This window comes from Nematostella vectensis, chromosome 10 (genome assembly GCF_932526225.1).
Source record: "Nematostella vectensis chromosome 10, jaNemVect1.1, whole genome shotgun sequence".
NCBI lineage: Eukaryota > Metazoa > Cnidaria > Anthozoa > Actiniaria > Edwardsiidae > Nematostella > Nematostella vectensis.
The window spans coordinates 10583585-10609125 of NC_064043.1; the positions used below are offsets into that span (position 1 = coordinate 10583585).

A 25541-nucleotide genomic window follows, 5' to 3' on the forward strand; every position below is an offset into this window, starting at 1 on the left:
GGGTACGGGCCATCAGTGCGGAACATTACTATTTTTGGTTATATTTGATAAACAATCTGATTAACCAATCAGAGGTGAGTATTACTATGCCCAGTCTCACGCGGACACGCCTCAACTCAGAGTGGGAAAACAAAATGGCGGTTCCGTTGAATCAGGAAAATCATGTTGAACGCCGCTTTTTAACTCTCTGCTAGCAGTGATTTCTTCTTATCTGTTTAAGCAGGGATTTCACCGACTCAGTGCGTCATATATACCCTATTTGTGTTGTTTCTCATACGGCAACAGACCTCATTTGCAGGGTTATTTTTACGACTTCACCGAATCGTGTGAGGTTGTGATGACTGAGGGCATGTCACATGTGGTGTGCTCACACAAGGTGCAAAGACAAGGAAGTAAAATTGCACCGGGTTTGATGACTAGGGCCTTGGAGGTGAGGAGGATAGAGTTTTTTTTTTATAAAAGGGAATAAAAATAAATTAAATTTGATAAGCAAATTTTCCTTCTAAAACTTTTTTACGGGACTGGCAAGTTTCAAGCTTTTGTATGATTTACGAATAGAACTCAGATTTGGGTTACTTTTTTGGGGGAAAGGGGGGGGGGCTATCTATTCTTGGTGGAGTTTTGGGTATAGAGTTCAGATGCAGGTATATTCTAAGGGGTGGCGCGGTTCCATTCTTTTGGGGGCATAAAATGTTCGTATCTGTCGGAACCAACAGTCATGTTTACAGCTAGAGTGCCCCCCCCCCCCATGTTGTTGTGGTGGTCGCAGGGCAAGACATTTAGCTAAAGAATGATAAGAATCGAACCCCCGAGAGAAAAGGGTAGGGTAAAATGCTTTTCGGCTAAATGTTGACACGAATTTTCATACCTATTCTTCGGCGATTTTTCCCTGTTGTATAGACGTTGGGCCTTGACTCGCACTTTCGTCCTCAAAATTCAACCTCCGCTCTCCTCAACTTTCACCATACCCTGTGGGCACTCATTTCGGCTTGTGGTGAAAATTGTTTTAGTATGCCATGATCCTCATTTATCCTAGTTTAGTCCTGTCAAGGTTCTAAGCCGTAGAATTTGGTCCATCACACTCAGATTTCTCTTTTTCTAAACGTAAACATTACGAAAAGAGTTCGATTTTACGGCAGTCTCTCAATTTGAAAAGGTTTCCCAAACGATATTTTACATTCGAGCACAGGAACTCATCAATCAAATATCAAACTTGGTATAGAGCAGGATATTTTGCTGTTTTGGTCGATTTTTGCGATGCGACGTCTCGCTAACAAAACATTCAAGTTTCAAACTCCGCGCGGCCATTTTGAATATTTGCATAATAAGTAGGTAAATCGATATAACCAAAAATAGTAATGTACGGCACTGGCCATATATATGTTCGCTTGTATGTGGGAGAGAAGGGTTCTCGATGAACGAATTTCAAGTAATTCCAGAAAGAGTTTAAAGAAGAAGCTAGATGCTGCTCAAACTAGTTTTCTAAACCAAAAGAAGAAATTTTCATCAAAAATAATATTTAAATTATATTTATGAAAAAATATTGAAAAAATCCGTTTATTCACCCAAGACAAGAATAGGGCCTTGGTCCCTCCTAACCTGCGCAGATGTTTTCAAATGCGCACACATTCTTTTTTCGTTGAAGCCCAGTGTGGGCTTCCTTTGGTAGAGTCAAGTATCGTAGTCACAGGGGAGGGGCTAGGTGACTTTCGAGTGGCCTAAGAGGGGGTGGGTGAGTGGCCTACGGGGGAGCAGTCGGGGAGCTTTTGCTAAACACACTCAACTTGACATATGTGTTTGGCGCTATCATGTAAAAACTGCCCAACGATGACACGTTACCTAACATGCTGAAGAGCATATGAGTAAACAACGCTATGCGAATATTTAAAATCGTTTACAGGTCTTCTATACAAAAACTAATAAGAAATGCATTTTCACGCTTTCCGTTATTTTAAAGCACATAGTGCGATCTAGGACTTCCGGTTCTCAAGAGTACGGATGTGCTCGCAATTTTTGGAGGTGCTGTGCTCTTCTTGTCTTTTTTTCGTTTTCAAATATTCCCATGCTCAAATTTCTGATGTTGGATGTGCTCTCAACTGGTTTTCCCTTGTCGCGAGTGTTTCGTCAAAGACCATTTTATTGACAGACGCATAAGATGTTTAAAAAGAGAAGAACGGTTAGAAAAAATCTTAAGGCAATAAACACGGGGCCATTATGGGAGCGTAGAGAGGGTAGGGGAATGGTTAAGAGTATAACTCCGAGCCAAAAAACATCTCCAGGGCCGCATTAGCGGCTGATTGGAAAATTCGAATATGGAATGATTTAACTTCAAAAAAGGGTGACGTGCCGTCGGTGTGCTTTTTGATACACGATGTTATTGCACTAGTGCTTAGGGGCAATATGAGACCGATAAAACTATTCCCTAATGCGCTTAAAACCGCACTTACGCGCGCTCGACGTCCATGGCCTATCGCGCAGTAAGCAACTGTGTGTGTTGACTGCATGTCACTAGATGATGTCACTAGATATGTTTATCATAATTTGGTCAATAATGAGAACGAATGCTGTACAAATGTCAGGTTATTTGACAAATACAATGTTTGGAGACCATGCAGGTGAAATACACTTCAAATTGTGGAATATGGCTATTATGAAATTTGCTTACAATCCTAAAAAATAATAATAAGACTGCATATGAGAACAAGTGGCGCACCAAAAATGAAATATAGTTTTAGAATTGATTTTTTTTTTGCGATTTAAAACAAATACTTGCGAATAGAGATATAAAACACGTAAACACCAGCAAATGCAAAACTAATTTCCTGTGCCGAGTTTGAGCAAACAACTCCCGCCCATTTTCACCTCTTGGCAACATCACGTGATACGCCTACTTGTTTCCGAAAACAAGGCTCTTCACTTGACACATTAATGAATGTCTAAATCCTTAAAAAAGCCTTTCTCGTATTCCCTTCCGCGAATATTGAAGATCACGTTGGATACGTTTGGGTACACTATAAAACGAGCACACGGATCCTTTGTTTACTTTGTATATTAGTTTATCAGAGAGAGAATAGAAGTTTAGTGACTTCTAAAACGAGTGTTTTATAAACATCTTTCGAACTAGAATTGACACAAGTTGAGCTCTTAGAAAAGCTCGAACCATAAAGTAGGCTACGTACCATGTTTAGATGTTTATTATTAGCACATACTTGGCTCGTTATAAAGCCTTTTGGAAAAAGCTCTAACGATTCAATCGGGATGGATTGGCCTGAAGAGCAATAGTCTTTAATAGTAAATATTTACTTTTGCTTTTGTCAATATAGCGTATCAGCTGCTTTTTCACCGTCAACAAATACATCGAATTGTATTTGCTGGTTTTAATGAGCAAAAAGCTTAAAACTTATCACCAAGATTGCCTAAAAATGCAAAAACATTTTTATTATATTTCACTGTTTAAATTAAGATTGCTCGATGGTCCCCTGAGTTGTTATAGGGGCTTTATTAAAGAACGCTCTTAGCTCCTGTTATCAGTCATTGAATAACCAACCCGTGAGCGTGCGCTTTTCCCATATTTCTATTTTCATAATGAATGTACAATAATCGCGCAAGATAGCTTTCATTGAATAGGCATGAGATTTAGACAGCTAGCTGCTTGTAACTGCACCAACTGCTATCACAACAGATATCTTGCGACTTCAGGGCTCAGACGAATCGATAGACTAGAAAGTTCTTCAGCAGTACACAGTTTTGCAGTACCTAAGGTTCATATTAAGTGCACAATCCACTCGGATATATGCTGCTCGTGATTGATTACTGGCTAAAATTGTGGTTGATTTGGGTAGATAAAGTGAAAATTAGTCGAGACGTCCGACATTTTGTTTGGTTTTACAAACAAAAAAATGTATTCATTTATCATCAATCTAACACATTTGTAATTGTTTTTCCTTATTCTATTTTAACTCTGAATGAAATTACAGAGCAAATCAAAACTATTTTTAAAAGAAAGAATGTATTCATTTATCATCAATCTAATAACACATTTGTGAAAGAATCGAAAGAATCGAAAAAATCGCTGTAATAAAAACTGTCTTTCTTAAACGTGTCGATAAACACAATATAATGGACATCCAAAACAGTTAATTAACATTTCTAAGCGCCCCACCGTGAAACAAAGAGTGCCAATTATAGTGGCTCTTTTCGGTTTATATTGCAGAAACAAAATGTACTCTACTGGTTTCGTGGCGGTAAACTTTGAAGAAATTGCAAACACCTTAAAAATGCTATAATTTATCTAATTCAGCATGGCAATACAGTACTCAATTTATTGTAACAAGATTTTTAATCATTTTTCTTTGAGACCTTTGAGGACACCTAATTATTTTAACAAATCTAATCAACCCAGAACCGAGAAGGCGAACGCGAAATTAGATTTATTAACGAGAAGGCAATCGTTACGGAGAAAATCCTTAAGATAAACAAACTATATGGCTTCCTTTGTGGCCTTTTTCTATTGAAGAGGCCGCAAGTGATATGTTCGAATAATATCTCCAAGCATATCATATCGCTAAATAATTCCAGTGCTAAAAGAAGGCCACGGCGCCTCCTCGCAATCGTTTGACTATTTCAATTTAAGTGTCTTAAAACCTTGCTTGGCGCATCGGACCTTCTGAAGAAGTAACATCAAGTCCCGATTGCGACGCTATCGTAATATCTCCCTTCTTGTCTGGCTGATACACTTGACAGATAGGAAGACAGGCAGCAAACACTGATAATGTATTACCAAGTAATATGACATTTGCACTAGGAAGACGCCGTTACACGCAGTCTAGCCTTCCCTGTTGCTATGCAAACGAATTTCCGAGTAAGGATCGTGGCACTTGAAGTTCTCAACAAAACGTCGCTCTTCTCCTAATAGTGTTGTTTTTAAAATTTGTGGCGAATATTTCTCGTTGTACGCAGCATACTAACACAAGGTTTTTGCTAGATTGCATTAGAGAAGATTGACCCTTAACTGTCACTCTCAGTAAATATCAAGCCGCATCTGGTACATAATAATGGTTCGTCCGTCATCCATGATAGTCGACCTGCATATTGGGCCAAACTTAGCACTCACCTCTTGTGTTACGCATTTAAACAATTATAAATGCCCCTTTAGATCACAATTCTAAAAGCGCAGTGCATGTTTTATCGACGGACGCCTTCCGTAGCAGACAATTGTTGTCGTCATTTCTTTTCATTTTTATAAGCATTAAGTATTTTCATCTCTGAAATAAGCAATACCGGCTCTCATCCCCTTCTCGCTTATGAGAATTATTTGTGTTCCGCACTTTTATTGCTATTTCTTCTGGGGTAGTACATGCCGCAAGCAATGGTTTTGGCTTTGACCACCGGATCTACTGAGTGATTTGATGCTTTTTAAGCTCATTCCATCTCGAGTATCGCTCCCAGACGTCTCCGCGCCATCCACTAAATTTCTTCGCTTACTGTTAACGGAGTAATAAAAAGTTAAACTTCTTCCGCTAAACACCGCCTGGAACCCCTTTCTATAATTTTCACTAAACAAGAAGTACAAAAACGGGTTAATAGCTGCGTTAGAATACGCTAGGAATAACGCCCAAAATCCAAAGTCTTCTAGAAAACACGGTGGCGGTTCTTCAACACCTCCCCATTTGACCATCATCAGGTAGCCAAACACGTTTAATGGCAACCAGCAAATGGCGAACACAACCACAACTGTTATTACCATACGTAGCACGCTCCGACTCCGCTGTGCAGCGCGCCGTCTGTTTCGGAAAGAGTTATTGCCTGGTATCTTACGTCGGCTTAGGCTGATGATTATGACGGAGTAGAGAATGATCAACATGACCAGAGGCAAGAAAAACAAGGCAATAGAACCACCAAGGAAGTAGTTTAGCTGGTGTGTGGCACCATCGCTAATAACGTCCCACGAGTAGATGCAGTACGTCTTGTTCGATTGATCCACGAGTCTAAAGGTAAAGAAGTAAGGCGAGTGGAACGCCATAGGAATCAACCACGTTATGGTGATGATGACAAAATGCGCGCGTGCTGACATCAGGGATGCCTTACGCATGGGGAACATTACACCCAGGAAGCGATCAATGGCTATCACTACCAAGCTCTGGATAGATACTGCGGTGCCGATGTCCTGTAGGAACGCTACAGACTTACACGAAAACTCCCCCGCGACTCCGTGAATCAGCCAGCGATGAGATCCAGCATAGATCTCCATGACGCGCTTTGGTATTGCGATGAATGATTGAAGCATATCGCTGACCGCCATGTTTACAATCAAATAGTTAACCGTCGTCTGCATGCTCTTATTTTTGTACACAATGAGAACCACAAACAGGTTCCCGACGAGAGCTAGTACCATGATAAGCAGGTAGGCTAGAGTCTTGCCAACTTGTGTCTCCGTGCTCGGGTTGTCTATCAGACACGACACAGGGCCTATCGATGTCCCATTCAACGACGAGTTGCTCATTGTCTCCAGCGTTAACTCGAGGTGCTATTCCCCAAGCACCTGCTAAATACTCTATGGGAGAATTAAGATTATCTGTCCGTGTCGTCGTCAAACCCGGTTTTCCCTTTTAGAACAAGCACGACAGGCAACGCTCTTACGAGTAAAACAATTTGTAGTGTCGATAACTTTAACCAGCTCTAGACCTGAATGAGCAGTGTTGAGCAAAATTACGTACAGGTTCTTTGAAGCAAGCTGCAAAGTGTTAACTAATCACAACATTGCGTCCACTAGATTCATATTCATTCCCAGTAGAGTTTTCCTGCTGGTGATGTGAACTGCCCCTCAAATCCGTGTTAGATGTCTGGGTAAATCCTCTTTAGCATTTAAAGATAGCACAATACAATCGGCGCTCTACCACGCAGCCGTTTTCGCAGTATCACCCAAATCTGTACGCAATCAGAGAGCCACTGACAGCAAACACTCGGGTGAGCCTCACTGACAGCTGAACTATCCCTATGGAACAATGAAACAAAAATCAAAATGGCTAATACTGGCGACGTGTGCACACTTTGCGGCGATTGGTCCGTGGACGCCGTGAATGATTCATCTTACTAATGAAACCGTTTCCCATACACTCCTGTTTTACTATACTGGGCATCTCTACGACCGGATGCCTATTGACACTCTCACCTCAGCTAAACGATAACTTAGAATCGATTACGCTAGAGCTAGGAGAAGCATCGCGTGATGATTGACAACTGGTGAAGCGAGCGCATACAGGTGAAAGTTCCAGTTTGTCAGCGACGCTCAGTAAATATACCTTCCAGCGCGCTTGGCTGGCGACAAATTCAAATATAAAGCAAAAAGACACCAGGTGAAAGGAAAGCGGCCCACACGCTTAAACCTTTAAACAGTGGGGCGCAGTTTATCTGTACGATCCTCAAACAACAAAAGTAATTATGCTTTCCACCGCTTATTGAAAAAGCGAACATTGTACTAATCATATGGGAAGAAATTTCATACAAAGAAGCCGATATAAATGACTGTGGAGTATAATACACTTTAGCGTGTCTGCATAAAGCACACATTATATGCTAGATAATTTATTTTTTATATATAAAAAGAAAAGGTCTTTTGTGACATGGTTTTCGTATTCTACTTCGATCAGCTTTTGACCCGCTCGAGTCACGGAATAGTAGTATACTAGTCTTGAATTAGATAATTTAAATATGGGAAACATTAAAAATGTCGTTAAGTCAAGTTGTTGGGCCCAGGGATTGAAGGAAAAATGGTTTAATTTCAAAATATACGATAGAAGAGGCGTTAGTATGAACTTAGTAGGTGAAGGTGCAAACTGGAAATTCAACAAAGTAGAGCAAAATCAAACAGGGGATAAGTATTGCTTGACATTTAGTTTGTCCATTGCGTTTTAGATGTGTTCTTGTTATTGTTATTGACTCACAAAATCTATCAACAATCCTCTTCAAAATAAATTAAGTTAAAACTTGATGTAAAGGCTGAGACGTGGAGCTTTGAAAAAAAACCTGTCCGCCAAATATAGATACTATCATTTCTTTATTAGTTTCTCCACATAATAAAATCAATACTATTTTAATCATTTTGTTTTGTTAGAGGGGAATTTCTGCCATAATGCTTTTCTTCGGTGACTTGCTTTTGTTTTCTCTATTTTTTATCAATTATATTGCTCCTAAAAAGTGCTAAATATAAATAACAGATGTAGCACCACCGCGCTTTAGCGATTTGCCATAAATTGAGGTAGCCGAGGGAAACAGTGAAGAAAGTCCCCTGAGTGCAGTGTATTATCGACGGTAACAATATATATACGCATTAAGAGGACTTGAGGGCATGCATTTCTTCCCAATTGACTTGTTCTGCTGGAATGATTAAGTGGGAAAAATTGAGCAGCATTTTTTTTTACAATTGCAGGGATAAAATATGAACGCGCGATCCAATCTAAAAATCACACTAGCAATGGAAATATCGATATCTAGAAACATGACAGGAAAACATGACGTTGATTGATTTGACTGAAATGCAGTCTAGGGTAGTTGTTACGATATGAGGCCACTCACAATTATTATCACTTCCTCTGAAAAAAGGTGAGGTGATTGAGTGAGGGTGAGAGTATGTTCTACATAGTTGAAGGTACCTGATTGTCCTTTTTCCCGCAAAGAAAATAATAACTTGCACCTGGGGAATCAAAGAGAAGCAGAGAACCCAATATACAAAAACACTTTGCAAAAGGCCAAGGGAAGTTTAAGTTAATTTCATTATTCTTAAAAGTGCAAACTCTTCTATCTGATCTCTGCGTATTTTATCTTTACTGATTATCGTAGAAAGGTACATGTTCAATTACCACCTGGTGGTGAGAATGTTTCAATCTCGATGCGAGATCGTTCTTTTTTTTTCTGTCGTTGAGGCATGGAAGGGTTGGATGAGATATGCAAAGTACCCCCTCTCACCCGCTCTCAAACAAAGCGCGCATAAAAATTAAATAGGATTACAATCTTAGAATGGCGATAAATATTAAAAGAGATAAACCCCTATAAAACGAAATAAACAACTACATATCATCAGCGGTGTCACGGAAGGCTTAACGAGTCCAATACAGGGCTTACAAACAATCGCACCGACTGTATTTCAAAGAAGGTTAAACGCCTTAGGGGCTTTCTATTTGGAGTTCGTTAGTGAATCTAACGATAAGAAAATCGCATTTCGGTGCTAATAAAAGCGGGCCTGACCCACTCTGGGCCATTGATAGACAAAAAATCAATTTCCTCCTGAATTGACAGGATTGACAACAAGCCACTTAAGCTTACTATTTGACTTGTCGAGCGGTTTACAAAAAGCCATTAAGTGATAAATGATGACGACGATGCATTTATACTTCTAGCGGTGACAGGAACAAAAAAAAAAACAGAAATAAATGACATAGAAAAATAATAAATCATGTGGTTTCGAATGAAACAAGAAACACGTTTTTTGTACTATGATAATGGTATATCTTATAACCTTTAACTACAATTGTTGTATTTTTATGGCTAATTAGGGAAGTGGAGACGGTCGCTAAGGGGATACTTTTTTCATTTATTGCTGAGGGCAAAAAGACGTTTGGCCTGCCTAGCAAGAGCTTCGAGTGGGTTTCGCCGAAAGTTGTACCCGATAGCAGAATGTATGTGAATAGACGCCATAGGACTTGCGTAGACAAACTATGGCGTTGATGATGAAAATAAATATCAATTAAAAAGACGATTGATATTGCAGCTACCTGTGATGTGGTTTTGTAAGATGCACTCACTGTATCATTCTGACATGTATCATAAAAAATAACTTTCTAATGATTATGATAAGTACTTTAGATTACCTAATTAACACAAGTAACTTGTAAAAAAAAATCACAATAATAAGTAAAAGAATACCTTACTAAGGTACCTAATAAACTAGCTACTCAGATAAGAATTAATTCGCAGTATAGTAAATATGATGGGAATTTCTCTGCGATCTACAGATTCAAATTGTATCCCTAGTTTTCATAACTTTTTTCCGTTTTTGGAGCACAACAGACTCAACAAAGACTCTAATTACTTTGCGCACGCTGGAAGGTGTCTACAACACCAAAATATTTAAAAGCGCGTAGTACATAGAGTAAACAGAAAATAATTCACGTCACCAATTTTTATTATTATTTTTATTATTATCGATCTCTTGCATAGAAATTCAAAGCGGATGACGTCAATGTGGACGACGATGTGGCTAGATTGCGAAGGCGTGCTCTCTCGGGGGAATAGCTGGAACATTATTCAGGGATTTAAGTCTTATTTTAAGCCTCTTAGCTTCCGACTTGCGTCAGAATCACGATATATTTGTTGGCCAACATGTGGAATCCAAGTAGAAGGAAAAAAAACTAATATAACAGCTTTTCTGTTCCATAAACATTTAACTTTTTCTCTCAATGAGAGATCCTTTTTCCGTGACTGCTATCATGTGCACATTCGTTGTCTATCATGTGCGCACTCGTTGTCTATCATGTGCGCACCCGTTGTCTATCATGTGCACACCCGTTGTCTATCATGTGCGCACCGTTGTCTATCATGTGCGCACTCGTTGTCTATCATGTGCACACTCGTTTTCTATCATGTGCACATTCGTTGTCTATCATGTGCGCACTCGTTGTCTATCATGTGCGCACTTGTTGTCTATCATGTGCACACCCGTTGTCTATCATATGCGCACTCGTTGTCTATCATGTGCACACTTGTTGTCTATCATGTGCGCACTCGTTGTCTATCATGTGCACACTCGTTGTCTATCATGTGCGCACGTTGTTTATCAATTGCACACTTGTTGTCTATCATGTGCGCACTTGTTGTCTATCATGTGCACACTCGTTGTCTATCATGTGCACAATCGTTGTCTATCATGTGCGCACTCGTTGTCTATCATGTGCACACTCGTTGTCTATCATGTGCACACCCGTTGTCTATCATGTGCGCACCGTTGTCTATCATGTGCGCACTCGTTGTCTATCATGTGCACACTCGTTTTCTATCATGTGCACATTCGTTGTCTATCATGTGCGCACTCGTTGTCTATCATGTGCGCACTTGTTGTCTATCATGTGCACACCCGTTGTCTATCATATGCGCACTCGTTGTCTATCATGTGCACACTTGTTGTCTATCATGTGCGCACTCGTTGTCTATCATGTGCACACTCGTTGTCTATCATGTGCGCACGTTGTTTATCAATTGCACACTTGTTGTCTATCATGTGCGCACTTGTTGTCTATCATGTGCACACTCGTTGTCTATCATGTGCACAATCGTTGTCTATCATGTGCGCACTCGTTGTCTATCATGTGCACACTCGTTGTCTATCATGTGCGCACTCGTTGTCTATCATATGCGCACTCGTTGTCTATCATGTGCACACTTGTTGTCTATCATGTGCACACTTGTTGTCTATCATCTGCACACTCGTTGTCTATCATGTGCACACCCGTTGTCTATCATATGCGCACTCGTTGTCTATCATGTGCACACTTGTTGTCTATCATGTGCACACTTGTTGTCTATCATCTGCACACTTGTTGTCTATCATGTGCGCACTTGTTGTCTATCATCTGCACACTCGTTGTCTATCATGTGCGCACTTGTTGTCTATCATGTGCACAATCGTTGTCTATCATGTGCACATTCGTTGTCTATCATGTGCACAATCGTTGTCTATCATGTGCACACTTGTTGTCTATCATGTGCACACTCATTGTCTATCATCTGCACACTCGTTGTCTATCATGTGCGCACTTGTTGTCTATCATGTGCGCACTTGTTGTCTATCATGTGCACACTCGTTGTCTATCATGTGCGCACTTGTTGTCTATCATCTGCACACTCGTTGTCTATCATGTGCGCACTTGTTGTCTATCATGTGCACACTCATTGTCTATCATGTGCGCACTCGTTGTCTATCATGTGCGCACTTGTTGTCTATCATGTGCACACTTGTTGTCTATCATGTGCACATTCGTTGTCTATCATGTGCGCTCTAGATGTCTATCATGTGCGCACTCGTTGTCTATCATGTGCACACTTGTTGTCAATCATGTGCGCACTCGTTGTCTATCATGTGCACACTCGTTGTCTATCATGTGCGCACTTGTTGTCTATTATGTGCGCACCGTTGTCTCTCATGTGCGCACCGTTGTTTATCAATTGCACACTTGTTGTCTAACATGTGCACAATTGTTGTCTATCATGTGCACACTCGTTGTCTATCATGTGCACACTCGTTGTCTATCATGTGCACACTTGTTGTCTATCATGTGCACACTTGTTGTCTATCATGTACACACTCGTTGTCTATCATGTGCACACCCGTTGTCTTTCATGTGCGCACCGTTGTCTATCAATTGCACACTTGTTGTCTATCATGTGCACACTCGTTGTCTATCATGTGCACACTCGTTGTCTATCATGTGCACACTCGTTGTCTATCATGTGCGCACTCATTATCTATCATGTGTGCACTAGATGTCTTTCATGTGCACACTCGTTGTTTATCATGTGCGCACTCATTGTGTGTCATGCGCGCACTCGTTGTCTATCATGTGCGCACCGTTGTCTACCGTGTGCGCACTTGTTGTCTATCATGTACGCACCTGTTGTCTATCATGTGCGCACTTCTTGTCTATCATGTGCGCACTCGTTGTCTATCATGTGCACACTTGTTGTCTATCATGTGCGCACTCGTTATCTATCATGTGCACACTCGTTGTCTATCATGTGCACACTCGTTGTCTATCATGTGCGCACTCGTTGTCTATCATGTGCGCACTCGTTGTCGATCATGTGCGCACTTGTTGTCTATCATGTGCGCACCGTTGTCTATCATGTGTACACTTGTTGTCTATCATGTGCACACTTGTTTTCTATCATGTGCACACTCGTTGTCTATCATGTGCACACCCGTTGTCTATCATGTGCGCACTCGTTGTCTATCATGTGCACACTCGTTGTCTATCATGTGCGCACTCGTTGTTGATCATGTGCGCACTCGTTGTCTATCATGTGCGCTCTAGATGTTTATCGTGTGCGCACTTGTTGTCTATGATGTGCGCACTTCTTGTCTATCATGTGCGCACCCATTGTCTATCATGTGCACACTCGTTGTCTATCATGTGCGCACTCATTGTCTATCATGTGCACACTCGTTGTCTATCATGTGCACACTCGTTGTCTATCATGTGCGCACCCGTTGTCTATCATGTGCACACTCTTTGTCTATCATGTGCGCACTCGTTGTCTATCATGTGTACACTCGTTGTCTATCATGTGCACACTCGTTGTCTATCATGTGCGCTCTCGTTGTCGATCATGTGCGCACTTGTTGTCTATCATGTGCACACTCGTTGTCTATCATGTGCGCACTCGTTGTCTATCATGTGCGCTCTAGATGTCTATCGTATGCGCACTTGTTGTCTCTCATGTGCGCACTTGTTCTGTATCATGGACGCAATAGATTTCTATCATGTGCGTAACTTACATACATTGTGCGCGCCTATACGCGCATCGTGTGCGCGCCAGTATGAGGAACACCTGTCATCACAGCTTAGTACTATGATTGATGTTCCTATATAAAATCTTAATGATAATCCAAACGCGACAACTAACGAGCTAATAAGCACGATCATTCATTACTGTTCCTCAATGGTCACTGTTCGCGGGATAGAAGTCTGTTTTTAGTTACTTCAAAGCAATCAAATGGAACGAATGACGTCTGTTTGTGCCACGGATATCAGTGGGTGGCCACAAACGAGTCAATCGGGCAAGTTTAACATGCTTATCTGTACTCAGTAACAAAAGAAGGCAATCATCTCTATGTGGAGTGAAGGCAACTTATGCGGAAATCTCGCGAAATGATTCATGAATTGATAAAGGACTTTCTGCTCCTACAATTACCTTTGCCCCTAACCTCTCCCCTCCCCTCGATCAAGATAACCGCCGAGATTTTAATAATTGCATGAGTCCCCATCGTTGAATACCTCAACTTTACTGTTAAATTTTTACTGACATTGTTTTCATATTTTGTCGCCGTCGCTTCAGGCAATGTGTTGTATTCATGTGTTTTTAGTTGAACTCTGCTTTTCGGAACGCGCTTTCTCACAATCAATATGGCGTTCAAGCCCGCCGTAATGGCTTGATAACTTCAATTAACGAGGAGATAATCCGCATATGAGGACGGAGCAATAAATAGGGCATGCCTCACTAGAAGTTCAAAAGGAGAAAATAGAGAACGATTGGAATCACCTCTAATCGAAAACGCAGAAAGCTAGTCGGAAAGCCTAAGAGATTTCACCTATCCCTTGCCTGATCTTGGCGTATGTTCGGTAAAGCATAGAGTCATATTCACCATTTTCTTCATAAGAAATCAAACACATGCGTTAAATTAACCAAATAACCACCAATATGAAACTATAGTCTAATAGCGATTATCATTTGAATCCTTATTTGGCTTTAGCTAGAGGGCCAAGAAGTCAAGATTCTTTGGTATAAAAACTTGCTGTGATACTGTGATTGGCTTAAAGACGTGGATTAGATTTTACAAGTACAATAATCACACCAACAAGGCTTAGAGTACTTCAAACTGGATTGCGAGACAATTTTAGTGGTTTGCGTATGATTTTACCTTTGTATCATAAAAATGTGAAAAAAATTGGACGAAACGTCATGAATGCCACGTAGTTCGGGTCCTAGAATGGGCTCAGGGGCAACCCGCACCAGTCCCCCCCTATCACACCATAAATCCACCTACCCACTCAACTACCGGCCCCTTTGACTGTCCTCAAAAGATGTATTTTTCAATTGAAGAATCCACTAATCTTTTCATTGGCCGTCTGTTGTAACTATTGTCATCATGTACTCATATGTGCCACTGATTTTTCAATAATACCCACCCAGAAGAAAAGCACACGTTAATACGCGCGCGGTTCATACAGTAACTTTCCTAGCAGACCGAGTTCACGTACAGTACTGGTCAACGCACCTCAAACTCGAGTGTAATCGTGCATGCGCATACGTGAAGCATTTGAATTCTCAATAAGCCATTGCTATGTATCTGTGGTAGATCCCCTATTCTAAGCTCCGTGTTAACATTTGCCATCGCCACAAAAAAAGAACAGACAGTCTGAAGTATGATGTCACAGAGGTTGAATACCTCGTATGTGCAACAATAAATGCCAACGCCATTATCACCCCCAAACAGGATGGAATAACAGACTTTGATTGCGCTACGAGTTTAAACTTTCCTTAGTCTCTTTTTAAGAATGATATGTTGGTTGACCCCTTAAACTATGTGGTCGAATTCTGTAAACCAATCAGAGAAGAGAATGACGCCCGTGGCCAGCGACAGACAGGCGAGACGTGCAAAAACGTGTGAATAGGCCTCCTCTGAGACACAAACGATTAACCACCCTCCACCGAGAACCAAGAATATCAAACTTAACAAGGCGCCAGAGCTTCGTCCCTGGGTTCAGAGGCCATATAAATAAAAAACATAATCTCTTCTTTCTAATCCAAATTAGTGATAAGTCCCGATAACGAATAGTCCCAAAAAGAGAGGCATTCTCGTTAATTGTCCACATATTCTCTTCTCCCGTAACCTTAGGAAGGCTCATAATTCCTAAAAAGGAAACCAGAAGCGGATGTTTGCATTGCTTGCATTGCAATAGTAGCTAGACCATGTGATCGATCGTGATGAGTTTAAGCTAAATTCAACGGACATTAGATACGCGTTTTATTGTCCCACCGCGTGAAGTGATACTGAGAAGGCTGTCGAACCCTTTTGGCTCACACTCCGTGGTGCGTCCTGTTGATTATTGTATTTGACCCCAAGCGCTACGCTACTGATCAGTGATCATAACTTCGCATCCAGCAAAGTGGACGGACTGGTTCTCACGATGGAGAAATTGTGTTATCTTACGCGTGTTTTATTTGCGCTATTTGTCATCATTGATCACTTGTGGTTGGTCAGGAGTTACGCACAAGAATATGTTACTGACGAAAGCTGTAAAATAAAGGTAAGTCTAGATAACAACAACACGAGAAGACAGTCCTCTCGTGACGAATATCCCCATTAGAAGCAGATATATCACTCCCTCTTCCACGCCTAATGTTTATATAGCATATTATTGTCACATTTAAACACACAATAAACGCAATGGTACTTCATTAGCGCTAACACCGCAATGTACATCATTTCTTGCGGGTGAAACTAAATTATGGGTCTCTTTCGAACAGACAGGGATGAATATTTTTAATCATTCGTAGCTTATAGTCCGAGAGATTCTCGGGCACTTATCAATTAATCTAAAATCCAATGCAAAAAAAACAAGAAAAGTGAAAAGAGGAATTTCTCGGGATGAGAAATTCTACGAGGAATTGTTTCCTGCTTTCCTGCGTGTATAAAAAGCGTTTTTTGGGGGTAATGTTGAGGGCATATTTTTGCGGTTCAATATAATATATCTGGGTTTCGGAACTCAGGCGCTCCGTGCGTGTTGTGTGATGCCTGTTATATCACTTTGGTCATGTTGTTGAAACGCTATTAATCATCATCTCCGACTGTCGAAGTCGTCAGCCTCTCGCTCAAGTTCATATGTTTGAATCTCAAGGGCAACGTCTCTGCTGACGAAATCAGTAGAGAACATAAAAAAAAACAAAGACCAACACCCCCCAGATCCCCCTGTAATGTGGTCTACAGCACTTGTGCTTTCACAGCACGCAAGCAGTGCATTAACCTTAGACTTGGTGTGCAGGATGAGTGTTTGAACGGCCGGAAGGGATCAAATACAAATCTTCCGGGGGTGGTAATGGGCTCATGCAATCAACCGAGACCAAGAAGGGGGGAATTGCCAAGCACATCAAACAAACGAGACGATGTGGTAAATAATAACAAAGTCACTAACCTGACACAAACGTCTTGAGATCATTTGTTTATATTATTTTCCGAAATATGATGGGACTTTCTTTTACAATTGGAAAAAAGGATCATGATAATGCGAATTTAGTTATGTTGAAATAAATTGACCTATACGTCTACATATACTTATTCTGCAAACGTGAACTCTTCTTAGTTTTTCTGCGAAGATTTTGGAAGCATTGTCTAAAAAAACACGGTTTTATGAGTATTTCACCAAAGTTCTGATTGCGCGAAAAAATGTAAAAAAAGGTAGGTTAAATGCCTTGTGTAAGTTTCCAGAGAGACCAGAAGTAACTTCAAGCGAATAGCCCCACTTCCATCACCCAGAAGGAGGAATTAAATCCACGTATACAGTAGGCGTTCCCAGATCTGCGTCATTGTCTAACAGAAACGCTAAACAGGAAGCCAACACTAAAACATAACGGGTATCCCACGGCTAGGAACGCTTGACACTTGACCACGAGCTCTAGGAACAACTGGAAGTAGATTGGTTTCCTGCTGCTAAAAGTATTTAACAAAACTATTCCCATGGTGCGTGAGGCCCATTGGACATGCAAAAATATTTCGTGTTTGGAAAAGAGATGTTTTTTATCCTGCAAGCTAAAATGATCCACCTCTATATGGATAAACCAAAGACCTTTTTAGGAAACTTGAGCTCCTATGGTTTTGTTTCCTAATGTTTTCTAATTGTTTTATTTTACATCTCGATTATCCTTCCTGAAAATCATTTCTTAAAACTAGAAGAACGGGCAGTAATTCTTGCATCTTATTATGTGGTCCAGTCAGTGCGACCCCTTCTGCTATTTATTTTCACAGTGTTTAATGTTGACAAAACATTGTTTGGAACCCGAGAACTGTGCGATGTTTATCTGAGCTGAGTGTCGTGTAAAATCACCATGCATTTCCATTTTTAGGGATTCATATATGGTATGTACTTATATAACATAAAAAGTCTTACAAATCTCAAGTCATTAAATGTTTCGAATTTATTTAGGAATCCGATAAAAAACATGCAATGCATTCTGTGAAGGGTAAGCTTGCTTTTAAACTATAGATTATTACGACATAATAGCCGCGGTGTTAGAAAGGAGTTGGGGCGCAATGTGTTTCGGGGATTTTTTGTCAGGAATGTTATAAGAAATGACCTAAGATAAAGTGGGTGTCGTGATACTAAAAGTAGTTATATATTTTATTTGGAATTGGAGTCACTTAAGATAATGCACCAAAACCATGGAGAAGCCGAAAAGCACACTGCCAGAAGACAACTTTCAATGAGAATCCCTTTTTCATGCTATCGTGTTTGGGTTAGACCTCGTGATCACAGTAAACAAATGGCAATTCATTTATGCATTCGCTGATTGGATTTCATGCTTTGTGGGAGAACTAAAAAATAGTAAATACAATTAATATTGAGACACGCTAATCCGCTCAATGCTTTACCTGGTGTGTGAGAAAAAATACCTTAATCCACCGCATGTGCATAGTACATGCACACATCTTACGGCATGCACGTCCGCATTTTACTCTTTACGTCGTATCTAACTTTTCATCTTCGTGAAAACTGTTGAATGAGAATAATGCAGTTTGTTTAGTTTTCTTTGGTTGTTTTGTTGAGTACATAAGCCTGTCGTGCCATATTTGATGTTATGCGGCTAGTGCTAAAACCCTTCTATCTACAGCTATTCTATTTTGATTAGAGCAAACTCTTTTCGCATGTGCAGACATGAGCGGGAATTCAAAGGGTTACCGTCTAATGTACACTCCCCTCTCTCACGAAAAAGCATTTCCGAGTGCAATAAATGGTGTTTTAAGAATGTACCGAAAAACTGCGCAGTTAGCTCACGCTACACAAGTTATCAAATAATCCACGTGTTATGTAGTAGCCAATAAGAAACATTCTTTTGTCACAGCTCAAATACGGCGAAACTATCGAGCTCAAGCACACAGATTACGTGATGAAAATAGGTTCCCGGATCAAGCTAAAATGCGCGCCACTACCAGAAAAGAAGACGACGGTGGAGTGGTTCAAGAACGGCGAGGTATTGCGCACGCGCGAGGGACGCATCATCGCAAGAAAGAAGAAGAAGCGAAAGAACCAGCGACTTATTATCCGGGATATCAAACCATCAGATGAGGGTTGCTATAGCTGCTATGCACCACGTGACGGAGGACTGAAGCTCATTAAGTCCTGGAAGCTGTTTGTGGAGAGGGAAAAGGGTGAGTAGCGCGAGTAAAAAGGAATGGGAGGGGAAGGAGGGATAATGAACATAATGAATGCATAGGTGGTGGGTCAGAAGCTCATTAGTTTTTTTAATTGCGCGGGAGATGTGTGTTGTCGTTGTCGTCGCTGTTGTTGCATTTGTTGTTGTTTTTGTTGTTATGTCGTTATTGTGGTGTAGAGGTTATAGGTTACAGAAAGGTGAAAAAAGAAAGAATGTAGTGTGTTGTTGTTTAGTGGTTGTATTGGTGGGGGAGAGATAAAGATGGCTCAGCTTCTAAAACACGTTGATAGAGCAATGAGAGATGCGTGTTGATTATGTTGTAGTTGTGTAGTTGTGGGGGAGGGGGGCAGATTAAGAGAGTTATAGCTTCTAATTCAATTTAAAAGATGTAGGTTCGGAAAATAGACAAAACAGATAAAACGGGAATTGACATGGTCATGGAACCAAATCCAAAAGGCGACTCGAGAATGAAATGTGAATATTACATGTTGTTATATGTTTCGTATATTTATCGGCAGTCAAACCACCACCTGTATTACGTCGGGTCACCCGGACGCACAATAAACACTGCGGCAAACCAAGACCAAACCAAGGTGAGCACAATAAACACTGCGGCAAACCAAACCAAGGTGAGCACAACAAACACTGCGGCAAACCAAACCAAGGTGAGCACAACAAACACTGCGGTAAACCAAACCAAACCAAGGTGAGCACAACAAACACTGCGGCAAACCAAGACCAAACCAAGGTGAGCACAATAAACACTGCGGCAAACCAAACCAAGGTGAGCACAACAAACACTGCGGCAAACCAAGACCAAACCAAGGTGAGTACAACAAACACTGCGGCAAACCAAACCAAGGTGAGCACAATAAACACTGCGGCAAACCAAGACCAAACCAAGGTGAGTACAACAAACACTGCGGCAAACCAAACCAAGGTGAGCACAATAAACACTGCGGCAAACCAAACCAAGGTCAGCACAATAAACACTGCGGCAAACCAAACTAAGGTGAGTACAACAAACACTGCGGCAAACCAAACCAAGGTGAGCACAACAAACACTGCGGCAAACCAAGACCAAACCAAGGTGAGTACAACAAACACTGCGGCAAACCAAACCAAGGTGAGCACAATAAACACTGCGGCAAACCAAGACCAAACCAAGGTGAGTACAACAAACACTGCGGCAAACCAAACCAAGGTGAGCACAACAAACACTGCGGCAAACCAAGACCAAACCAAGGTGAGCACAATAAACACTGCGGCAAACCAAACCAAGGTGAGCACAACAAACACTGCGGCAAACCAAGACCAAACCAAGGTGAGCACAATAAACACTGCGGCAAACCAAACCAAGGTGAGCACAACAAACACTGCGGCAAACCAAGACCAAACCAAGGTGAGTACAACAAACACTGCGGCAAACCAAACCAAGGTGAGCACAATAAACACTGCGGCAAACCAAACCAAGGTGAGCACAACAAACACTGCGGCAAACCAAGACCAAACCAAGGTCAGCACAATAAACACTGCGGCAAACCAAGACCAAACCAAGGTGAGCACAATAAACACTGCGGCAAACCAAACCAAGGTGAGCACAACAAACACTGCGGCAAACCAAACCAAGGTGAGCACAATAAACACTGCGGCAAACCAAACCAAGGTGAGCACAACAAACACTGCGGCAAACCAAACCAAGGTGAGCACAATAAACACTGCGGCAAACCAAACCAAGGTGAGCACAATAAACACTGCGGCAAACCAAACCAAGGTCAGCACAACAAACACTGCGGCAAACCAAGACCAAACCACACACATAGATATTTTTTTGTGATTTAAACAGCACGCAGGGTTTTACAAACAGCTATATTATTCTAGCTACATCTAGCAGTCTCCTTTTATTTAACAAGAAAATGAGCTCATTCATGAAAATAAAGGGACAATTTTTTGTATTACTTCTGCTCGCAGACGACTGGGACACGCCGGCATTGGGGGAGGGGGGGATGGAGGGGTGAAATCATGTTATGATAACAAAAAAAAAAAAGAGCTAAAACATATTTTGTGCTTTTTGCCCTTGTCTGCTCGCAGACGTCTGGGACAAGCCGGCATGGGGGTGGGGTAGGGGGGAGTGTTATTGAGGGGTGGCTTGTAGTCCTTGTCAAATCTCATTTCAGCTGAGTCTCATATCTCATCGTCGTTACTTTCTAGTGAGTAGATGCCACACCTTTGCAGAGTGGACCCATCCGCTATGTAATACCTTCCCCGGCATGCCTCAGCACCTGAGAGCTATATCATTTCTCGATAAAGGGAACCCTGTGGTACAGATCACGTGGGAGCCACCATTAAAAGGTTTGTCTAGGGATAGGGACATAGACCACTTGCAAACCGGCGTTATAATGGTTGTCTTGGGACAACCAATCAGCTGACAGCTTTTGATTAATAAGATCCACAACTGATATACAACTGGGTTTGATCCCCGACCTTTAGTGTTGTCTATCGCAGATTTGACTTCAAAGGGTTAGAAGAGTGTGTAATTTTTTTTTGGCATGTGTATTTAAATATTCATAAAAAAAGTTATGTGCTGAGAGAGAAATGAATGTACTTCTCGGTTTGTTTCTCGTGACCGAATACAAAACCGGGGTATGGGTATAAGGTTGTACCGTTCATTGGGTGTTCATGTGTTCGAAGAGTATGAGTAGCTTAGCAGGCGCGTACACAGGGAGTGCGCAGGGTGTGCGCGGACCCCCCTTGGCGGCCAAAAAAGTGGGTCATTTCTTATTAAGGAATCTTCAAATACTATGCTTTTTTCATTTGAATACCTATGACTGCGTAACCCCCCCGGCCTATCCTTGGAGCACGCCTGATTAGGGTTATCACGTGTTTATGTAGTGTTTATAGGGTACGAGTATGCCTTATCACATGTTCTTGTGTTCATATTAACGTGTGCATGTGTTTATAGGTGTATAAGCCTGCCTTGGGTTATCACGTGTTCATATGTAAATTTGTTCATAAGAGTATGATTATGCCCTATCACGTGTGCATGTGTTAATGGGTTATGAATGTATTCATATTCATGTGTTCATGTATTTCTAGGGTATGAGCATGCCTGGGGTTACCACGTGCACTTGCTCAGTATGACAGAGAAGCGATGCTTTTACACATGCATACAGATCAATACACGAGTAAGTAAAAAACCCTCTAAAGAGAGAATGTATTTGTAGGCTGGATTTAAGGTGGGGTGCGGTGGGCTGTATGGGTGGCTCCTTATTAAAGCATTTAATTAAATTCACCCCCGCTTTTGCTTCTCCTTAATAAATGGAATTAAATAAATAATAATATAAATGCTGAAGTAACGTGTACTTAGCTTACAGGGGTTTTGTTTTGAAAATAATACCTTGAGTAAAGAACTATATCGACTTTTAAAAGACATGTTTAAGTCCGCCTGCTCAGTACACCACCCCCCTCAATTGGGGATGCTTCCTCTCTATTTTTTCTTTAGGGGGTGGGGGATGGGGGTGGGATGAGGAGGGGTGTGTGTGTGTACTACGGGAGTTAACCTATGTTTTATCGATGTCGGTAGTGCCTCCTCTCCCCTTTGTTCGGGATGTGGTGCCCAACCCTTAAACAATCCTGGATCCATCCCTGCCCAAGAGGGCTACTGTAATAACCTTTATCTGAATATTTGTTTTTTCTTGACCGTTTGACCGTAGGATGAGCGTTTATACTGGACCTTTACCAAAGATGTCCTGCCTGACACTACCTATCGGCTGTTTGTCCAGTCTCTACCTGCAATGCATTATGGGAACAGGAAGAACATCGCCTCCGTGAAAGTCCGATCAGCCACAAAAGGTGCGTACCACACATGCGCATGGGGCGTCTCATTCAATACCTACGATTACGGGAAATATGTGAATCTATTTGTGCGCGAAAACACGCGCACGTGTCGTCCTACTGTATTGTATCAAAGTCCCACACACAAACACCAAATAAAGCCAAATACCAGGCCAGCAATAAATCGGTTACATTACGTTAATCAAACAGTGATTAAGGACAATATGGGCAAGGGCGGGAGGAACAGTGTTTGTTAGCCTAAATTCTGATAATATACCACAAATTTCTTTCTAATTTGGATATAATGTGCCTTGTTTGCGACGTGTTCTCCGTGTTTAAACCCCGTGGCACGCGAACTATCTCCGACGCGCTAGCCGATACGTGCCCGGCGTTTTTGTGGCGAGTTTTACTTGTCGTTACCGCCATTTGATTGATTCTTGACGCTTTATTGATTGGCACTTGACGCTTATTGATTGACACTTGACGCTTTATTGATTGACGCTTGACACTATTTGGTTAACACACACGCTCACAAAATATGGAAACCTTTTGGTAGTTTTTTTTTTTAATATGAAGTTCATAATTCTTTCCTTGCCAGCACCTACAGAAGAAGACAACGAGGTCGCATTTGCATTATACGCGGCTCGAGATATCACGCAAAGAAGCTAGACAAGAATAGAGCCACCGTGATATCTGCTCCAGCGATCACTGTAACTGGCAGATACCATAGAGAACTCATACGTCACACGACGCCCCATTTCACAATCGACATTGATATTGGACCGACAGACTATTTTATATTTGAAGGGGGGGAGTGCTATTTCTTTTATCCCGGACCGTTTTGCTGCTCCAATTTTTTCCCGAAGATTATGGCTATTTTTTCTGCCAGTCTTTGCTTGCTCGATCTTTAAGGGATCTTTTTTTGGGAAAATCAGCCATCTCCCCGTGGAATATCAAATGGTCCGTCCTTAAAATAGATAGTGTCCTGCGGATCCGACCTTTCTGTCAGGATTCGAGACTGACTCTAAGAACGGCTGCGAAGAGGACTATAAAATATGTTATGCATCATTCGTTTTACACCAAACTTTAAGGCCATTGGTTTGCCCACCCCCCACCCCCTGTCAGAAAGCCATATGTAATAAAAAATTACCCCCTCCCCCCTGAGACACCCCCTTCCTCCTTTAGCGAAAAGCTGAAAGGGTGTTGAAAATATTTTGCAACATCTATGGTCAGGGCCGTAGCAAGATGAGGCACCGGGGATATGTGCTCTCCCTCCCCTAAAATGTTTCCAAAAATGGAATGACCAGTAGGGGCGGTACCCCCTCACCCAATATTTTCTTCCATGGACTGCTACGGCTCTGATGGTTCCTGCACTCTCTATGTTAAATTTGATAACCTTTACTTTGAATTTTGTTTCATTCTTAGGCTTATTGTATGTAGCCTTGATCTAAAGCCTCGTACGTACTGTTGTTTAGTACTGACCTAAGGGAGGGGGGGTTAGTGGAGAGGCACGTGACCCCAGTGCACTATTCTCTGATGTTATGTCACGTCAGTAAGGGATCTATTAAAAGTGGCGTCCACACGTCTAGTTTGTACATACACATTTGACATTTTTTTAACCATGTTGGCTTGACATGGCGGAAAAACATGACATGACGCTTCAAATAAGTAATTTGTGTTTTGATACAAGAAACCTATAGCCATTGTAAGAAATTGTGTCTTCTTACTTGAATTGCGCGTTTTCCAGGTTTTTCCGTCATGTCTGTTGGCTTTGGAAGAATAAAAAAGTTACTTGAAAACCTTTAGTAATAATGTGTCCAAGTTGTAAATTGCATTTTATTAATAAAAGTGGCTGATATTGGTAGGTGTAGGTGACTTTGTGATGACGGTATTGAGTCCGACGACGGCGATAATGATCAGAACGCCATATTGAAAGCCCCAGTCTCTAACGTTTTAGAGCATCACAGGTTTCCCGCGCGCTCGCCCCAGGCTGTTATAGCCCATCTAGAAAAATGCACAGACATTGATTGACATGTTGCGCTCAGGTAACAAAAGCCATTATAGAATGTAAATTGAGGAACGGAATTAGATATTTTATTCATCTCTCTCTATATATATCCTTTAATAGAAATTGTCTTTATTGTCGAAATTGTCTCTATGCAAACAGAATTGTCACCGCTCTAAAAACTGTGCTCCAAATATCCAATGACATATCCTTAATGTAACCTTTCATTGACTTTCAGAAGTTTGTTGTTAAGAAGCTTATATAACAAAAACTGTCATTCGGCACTTTTTTTGCCCACCCTACCCCTTCCAAATAATTAATGACATATCCTTAATGTAAAAGCTTCATTGGCTTTCGAAAGTTTGTTGTTAAGTAGCTTATATAACAAAAACTATCATTCGGTTCTTATTTTAGCCCTCCCCACCCCATCAAATATCTAATGACATATCCTTAATGTAAACCTTTCATTGACTTTCGAAAGTTTGTTATTAAGTAGCGTATA

General features: G+C 41.3%; 2 protein-coding genes across 3 annotated transcripts; one reads left to right on the forward strand and one right to left on the reverse strand.

Annotated features, from left to right (window-relative positions):
* Positions 1–4320: 4320 nt before the first annotated feature.
* On the reverse strand, positions 4321–7392 carry LOC5519250 (QRFP-like peptide receptor). Its single transcript, XM_032364076.2, has one exon. The coding sequence runs from the start codon at positions 6500–6502 to the stop codon at positions 5336–5338; it is 1167 nt and encodes a 388-aa protein (XP_032219967.1). The 5' UTR covers positions 6503–7392; the 3' UTR covers positions 4321–5335.
* Positions 7393–15643: 8251 nt separating this feature from the next.
* On the forward strand, positions 15644–24898 carry LOC116603083. 2 transcript variants are annotated; one of them, XM_048733766.1, is made up of 7 exons: positions 15653–16079; positions 18889–19195; positions 19719–19793; positions 21412–21552; positions 22297–22385; positions 22914–23052; positions 23633–24898. In XM_048733766.1, exons 1-7 carry the CDS (start codon positions 15960–15962, stop codon positions 23701–23703), a joined length of 942 nt encoding a protein of 313 aa, XP_048589723.1. In that variant the 5' UTR covers positions 15653–15959; the 3' UTR covers positions 23704–24898. The 2 variants fall into 2 exon arrangements, with proteins under 2 accessions (XP_048589724.1, XP_048589723.1); XM_048733767.1 differs by lacking the exon at positions 19719–19793 and having other exon boundaries at positions 15644–16079.
* Positions 24899–25541: the final 643 nt, after the last annotated feature.